Raw genomic sequence first — 7,105 nt, 5'->3', positions numbered from 1 at the left:
TTTCCCGTGTGCTTCCTTGCGAAAAGTATTAATTCGAAATGCTGAGTTGCAACAAATGGATCAGTAGGTGATGAATGGTAATGCTCCTCCTTAGTGAAAACTTCATCATGAATGGAATTTTGCATGACTAAATCAAGCTTGGTTGGACTCCGAGGTTGTGAATAACTTGTTCGATTGGCTAGGGTTGGAGTTGTGTCCCTATCCCAATTGATCTCCCTTCAGTCCAGTACAACATTCATTATCACTATGTATTCTGTATTATGCATGCAACTATTACTGATTCAAGCATACATACAAATCAAAGAAATGCAACATGTGTACTAAAGACATCAACACCATCCACACACATGAGTTTCTCAGCCATGTTGGTTTGTGTTTTGGTATACGGTCGGTTGAATCAATCAGAAATTTAGTTCATTTACTAAGTCCTTACTGACCGACTTATCGTGCAACCTTACACCTTTGTAGAGTAACAAAACTTTCATGTAAGAATGTGTGAAAAGGCAATACAATATCTTTTACAGTTCAAAAAGCAATGAATAAATATCGACAAAGTGCTTCCTCACATGGTAAGGCAGAATAACGAACAGTGAAGCATCGAGTTCTCGAGAGAACAAGAACATGGCACTAGATTTGCAACTCACACTAACCAAACTGGAATTGTGCAAAGAAAGCAATCCTACACACTGACATTTAAAAATCACAGAGAAAAAGAGAGAGGAGGAGAAAGAACACCTGGACGTTCTAATAAAGTCGGGATGCTCTTCTCATGAAAACTAATGTTCCAACTGCAGGCATCTCGACTAATTAAGATGATGCTTGATGGTTGTCATGCTTGTTGCTGGTTGCTTCTGCTCTGCAACAAACTTTGACAGAACTAACAGGGAATTCTCCTGGGAGATGCTCTAGAGCACACCGATCTCACGCTGCATTCAGATGGCACTGTCAAAGAGGTTGTTGATATAAATGAGAGCTAGACATGGTTTTCAGGAGCTTCCGTACCCTTACCCTGTTTATAACTGACAATCTCGATGTCATCCAGTGGCCCATTGGCTTCTTTACTGTCGGCAGTAGAGTTGTTGGATGTGTCTATATTAAGGAAGAGGCAAACCACAGCGCAGTCATCAATTTTTGAAGCCGGATACTTGGACTTCCAGGCACGAACAGCTGATTCAACTAGGAAACGAGCAGCAGATGACCTTTCATGAGCAGACGCAACTATGCTTATCACTTCATTGTTGGATAAAACATCCCAGACCTAAAAAAAAAATTGATATATTCATAAGGATGTGTTTCGCAAAGGGTTAAACTAATTTGAAAAGCCCGGGAAAATAGAAATCTCCGAATAACAGAATTGAATCCATCTCACCCCGTCGGTGGCCAAAACAATAAAGTCATCATTTTCAGTGATGAGCCTGTAAGAAACTTCAGGCACAGAAATTAAACCAAAATCCTTCAAACAGAAATCTCCGAATGCCCGTGCCATAGCCAAGCCTGGGGAATCATGATTGGGCAGCCATACCCGAGCCACTTCTGGTTCATCCCTCAGAGCAAAGATACGGCCTCTGCAACGCCTAATCCTTTCAGCTTCCCCTTCAAAGAAAAATCAATACATTTTGAAGAAATTAAACCTAAGGGATTGCTGCAAATAACTCATTAGAAATACTAAGATAAGAAGTGAGACCGTTGACCATCATTTCATAGCTAATTTAAGCCTCAGAACCATTTTTAATTGCTTTTATGGTGCAGAAAGATATTTAAAATGTGTGTGAGTGTGTGCGAGAGAAGTTGAAACATAGAAGAATTTGAAGCTCAATGATTCAAATGAAGGGCACCAATGCTGCAATTCATACCATTAACACAATGTTCTATCCATAATTTCGTATGTTCCATCATTATCCATTCAACACACAAAAAGGAATCCCATAATTTTTCATATAGCTTCCATTTTCTTGTTACCAAAAAGAAATTTGATACTGATATTAATATCATCTTAAATAGTAATAGAGCATCACTAGGCAGACCATCTGGTTATTGGCACCTTTCCTTCTACAAAAGACACCTTATAGACAACAATCCTTAAATCCTAGTCCAAAGAATGCCATTTAGAGTCAATGAGTCATCATCAATATAAACAAAGAAAGAGAATGGTAATACAAATCATTCTAAGTAAAATTAAGAGGCAATCCCACTGTTGGTTATAGAAAAATCCACATGAACCTGCCTTCCAGAATTGAGAAATCTCCTAACAAACTCTAGACCTCAAAAGTGTTACCTAACTAGGACTTATTTATATATGCTAATTGTACTGCAACTATTGCGTTTGTGATCCAATCAAAATGCAATTTTTTATAAAAGAAGCAAATACATCTATATCATGAGATAGTTTACAAAGTAGAGTATGTCAATGCTCATCCTTCACACCTGAAACCAAACCAGACAAATAATCGACACAAAAAAAACACCACTTAAGGTAGCTCATGTGCAGACTTGCAATTGTCTTTATCATTAAAATGGCCTTCTGTTTATCAGCAATGGATAACCTCAATGTGGAGGTAGCCAATGAATCCTAGAAATATAAAGAAGAAAAAGTTGCAAACCGACATGTTCCAAGAGACATGAAATGAAATGTGAAAGTATAATGACCATGTTTAACACGAAGGCTCACTAGTAAGAAAGCTTAAATGTGAAGTTCTATATGATACAAATACAGACTCAAAATTTTAAAATACCAAAATGAGACCAAATGAAAAATCTTCAATCCCAAAAATAATTTTGAACTGTGCTGGCTCATTATCGAATTTCATGATGGAGTGCGACTCTAATGGAAGGCTTAGCAAGTTATATATAGTCTGTGGACAATCATTCATTGCTATGCAGTTTGCAAAAGGAAAATAGTGTCATAGAAAAAAAAATCAATTATAAGAACCTTCACCGAAAGATGATTTAAACACTTGCATGGACATCTAAAAATTTGCAAATGAAAGTTATATGTCAAAGATGGATTATGAAAATAAATATGCCAAGATGCCTGAATAATCATAGATTTACATTAGCATTATCGAAAGTAAGATAAAAGGTACAGAAGAAAAAGCATACTGGGTAGGCTTGGTTTTAGATCCACGGTCAGCTGGATGGCAATCAAGGAATTATTTTCATCTCTAGTGCCCAAAACTGCTCTTGAGTCTCCAACATTTCCAATGATGAGATCTTGACCCTACAAATGAAAAAGACTATCATCAAAGAAATTACTGGATACTGTCCAAAACTAAACTACAAATGATAGTTCTAATTGGCGAACATAGAATGGGAAGTTACCAACCTGCTTAAACAGAGTGACTGCAGTTGTTCCACTGTAGAAGCAATCGATCTCAGGATGCAATCTCAGTTCTTTATCCACTATTCTGAAAGCCTTGAGGAACGAGTCTTTCATTGTTTTCAAGAATTTCGAATGTCTGTCCCTCTCTCGAAAGGTAGTAGAAGCTATGGGCACATCCATGGGGATTGCAGATGGGATTCCATTCGAATTCACGGTGTTGGTATTATTCTCTTTGGATTGATCATTTCCTATAATTAGCTGCCAACTAGCTCGTAGATTCAAAGGGAGAATATCTCTTACTTTCCCTGCCACCATGTGGCCATTGGGACCATGACCATCAAAAACGCCACAAAAGACTGTATCACTCCTATCACCAAAATTCTGCATGTCAAATATGAAATTGTGAAAAGCAAATAAGGTAATCTCAATGAAAACATAACATGCTATGTTCAAAATAAACATCGTTGTGAAAGGGGAAAAACTCAAAGTAAACATCATTTTCGAGTTGATTTGTTCGAATTGAACTACATAATAATCTGCAAAATATGTTCAATTAATAGTTTTTTTAAAGAAAAACAGTAATCGTGTTTGCAACAACTGGAGAATGTTGCAATCAAACATAAAAAGTAGACAAGAACCAAGAATTGATTGGATGGTAATGTTACTATTTTGTTGTCATGAAAAACAGATGGCAAACATCCACAAAGATTCAAATAACCAATTGTAAAAATCACCAGAAGGAATACGACAGACCTCCCAAACGATCATGGCGTCCTGGTTAGTCCCTTTCTTGCCCTGCTGGGTGAATAGCGACGCTGCGCTGGTGGAGCCATTTCGAAACTTCCTCCCCGGGATCCCGTAGAGCTCCTCCTCCTCTGGCGATGCCCGTGGCCACCACTTCGAGCGCCCCCGTTGCCGCCTGGCCTCTGAAGCCGGCGACGGCGTCGCCTGGGACGACGGGCCGGAGCCACCGCTCTGCCCGTCGGCCGACAAGCAGGACCCCATCGGCAGGGTCCTGAGCACATCCAATATGCACTCCAGAGCAGCCAGGCAGCTGAACCGAACGAATCGAGTTGGCGGATCCGTCGAGCCCCGGATTTAAAACACCGATTCCTTCACCGTTAAACTTCTCCCTCGGCTCCCAAAGACGAGAAACCAATTGGAGAAGAAAGGGGAAAGGGGGAAAAAACAACAACAACCAGGAAAGGAATGGTGCCGAGTATATCTATCTATCTATCTATCTATCCATCCATATACAAATTGCTGGATTCCAAAATGGATAACAAAAAACAAAGGCAAAACTTTGATTACAAAACGGATGAGAGGAAACAAAAGCAAAATCCTCAAGCAGACATCGTTAAAAAACCGAAAAGGAAAAGAAGAAGAACAACCGAACTATTCTTCACTGGAAAGGAAGAGGAAAAGGAAGGTATCAATCAAAACGAAGGGGGACAGAATAAGGAAGGAAGAAAGAAAGAAAGATCTCCTTTTAAAAACAATGGATTCAGCGTCGTGGAGGATCGTGGATGAAGAACTTAGGGCAAAGGAAGATTCAGTCTCCATCTCGCTCTCGTCGCGAATCCCTGCGTTCTTCCAACCACTTCGCTCCAATTCTAAATCCATGGCTCCAATGCCTCATTTATTGCCGTTCTCTCCCCTCGCTCCCTCCTTCGTATTTTTATTTTACTCAGATATTTCGATTCGATCTCTTTTTTAAATAAAATATTTGGGTTTTGGGTCGTCTCCATGAATTTATCCGCTAGTAAAAAATGAGGTAGACTGATAATGATGATTCCAAGTTGTTCCCGTGGTTTATGTGTCTCCTTATAATATAGGGACATTTTTTTAATATATTTGGAATTTTAAAACATTTCAAATTAAAAAAAATGAAGTAAATTCAGGATGGTTGGATGTTTATATTTATTGATTTTCATTTATAAATAATATTTTAAAGTTATACTTTTATATAGTATAATAAATTGACCATTTAGTCCCAAGTAATAATGTAACTCTAGGGTTATCCTAAATTTAATAAATTAATCAATAAATTATTTTTAATGGGCTGTTGATCTAAAATACTAGACTAATGTATCATCCGTCTTCATGGTAAGATTGAATTGGTTAATGCGAAGTATAATTATTATCATAAGATAAAAGATTTAAATTTCAACAAAGTCGATAAAACAAAATTCCCTCCGCATTAGTCATTTATAGATAGAAAATTCTCGAATTGCATAAGTCATTTTGGAATTAATCAACCACGTAACTTGAATAATTAAGCCTAACTGAAAGAAATTAAATTGACGATTTAAATTATTGAAATATATTTCTAACAATATACATTATAAAATAGTTCCATGGCCATTCTTCCTACCTCCATTATGCATTTCTTTTCCTCTATTGTTTACAAAATGATCATCGTGTCAACTTACTATCCATTGATTATTATAAATTTGAAATTTGATTTAATAAAGCTGATTTATATTCGTCGAATTATAAAAGAATATATCAAATAAATAAGTTTAATAATTTATAAATAAACTTATTTCAACTTATATCGAAAAATATATATATAAAACATGTATCAATAATTTTGTAGATTTTTTTCTTTTGATTTAATATTCATATTAAAAATGTTGGTGCAATAATCTTAGGTTAAAATTGACTAACCTCAAATTAAATAGAGTAAGAGAGTTTCGATATTTGACAAATATAATAGAGCTGGACCAATATGATGTTTGATCAGGATGATTAAGTAAACTTCAAGTAAATAAAGCTTAATAATAAGTAAATATTAAATTCAAGTGCATCATGATAGTTGGAACATGAAGTTGACAAGTGAAAAATCTAAGTGAGTCATAATTAATCGAACATTTGAGAATTGAAAGTCCAATAATTGGTAAGAGAAAAATTTAAGTGGGTCATGATTGACCGAACACTTAGTGATCAGAGATGACGGAAATCCAAGTAGATCATGTAGGACCGGACATTTGACATGAGTGCAGAATTCCAAACAAGTAAGGAAGATCAGATATTTGGTATAGGAGAAATTATGACAGGTCAAATATGATCAAATGCTAGGAGCGTAAAGTCCCAACATGTCAAAATTGACTGAATGACTGGATAAAGGAAATTTTGATAGGTTGAGGTCAACTAAATACTAAACAAAATGATATTTCAACTTTGGAAAGACTGAAACACAAATAATAATCAATTGCTACAAACTGGCAATCGATTATTACACCCTAACATCATAAATTCAAGGTTTAAGGGAATAAATAGTGTTCATTGGAACTAAGGATGGTATAGCTTACCGTATTGAAAATTTTATATCATACCATCTATTATATCAAAAAAATTGATATTTGAAATATATATATATATATATACCAATACTATACTAAAATTTTGATATACCAAAACTTTGATATATCAAATTTTTGATATGGTTAAATTTCATGCCGTTCATACTAAAATTATTCAGTATATCATATATATATATATATATATATATATATATATATATTAATAATAATAATAATAATATTATCCACTTTTGACCTAAGCCCTTATAGTTTTACTTTTAGGTTGGGCTCTATCCAAAATATCTTATACCAATGGAGAAAATTTTTCCTTATAAGCTCATGATCATTTCCATATGTTTTTAATATGAGCCTTTGTTTGCAACCATTGTGTCATTTGATCCTTGACCCACTAAGACTTTCTTGTCCCTCAGTTCACCTAACTTACTAACTTTCTTACCTCTCAGTCCAACCTACTTACTAG

The 7,105-nt window shown here is 35.6% G+C and overlaps 1 protein-coding gene across 2 annotated transcripts; it reads right to left on the bottom strand.

Annotated features, from left to right (window-relative positions):
- Positions 1 to 465: 465 nt before the first annotated feature.
- LOC122006871 (probable protein phosphatase 2C 33) lies at positions 466 to 4,996 on the bottom strand. Of its 2 annotated transcripts, none has more exons than XM_042562547.1 (6): positions 4,073 to 4,996; positions 3,323 to 3,700; positions 3,100 to 3,217; positions 1,370 to 1,593; positions 1,003 to 1,258; positions 466 to 926 (listed from the first exon to the last, which is right to left on the bottom strand). In XM_042562547.1, the coding sequence occupies exons 1-6, from the start codon at positions 4,322 to 4,324 to the stop codon at positions 922 to 924; spliced, it is 1,233 nt and encodes a 410-aa protein (XP_042418481.1). In that variant the 5' UTR covers positions 4,325 to 4,996; the 3' UTR covers positions 466 to 921. The 2 variants fall into 2 exon arrangements, with proteins under 2 accessions (XP_042418481.1, XP_042418482.1); XM_042562548.1 differs by having other exon boundaries at positions 1,009 to 1,258; positions 4,073 to 4,995.
- Between the last annotated feature and the right edge of the window lie 2,109 nt (positions 4,997 to 7,105).

Source organism: Zingiber officinale, chromosome 7B (genome assembly GCF_018446385.1).
Source record: "Zingiber officinale cultivar Zhangliang chromosome 7B, Zo_v1.1, whole genome shotgun sequence".
In the NCBI taxonomy this organism is placed as follows: Eukaryota; Viridiplantae; Streptophyta; class Magnoliopsida; order Zingiberales; family Zingiberaceae; genus Zingiber; species Zingiber officinale.
The sequence above is the reverse complement of the archived record's forward strand: the minus strand, read 5'-3'. Positions and strand labels throughout refer to the sequence as shown.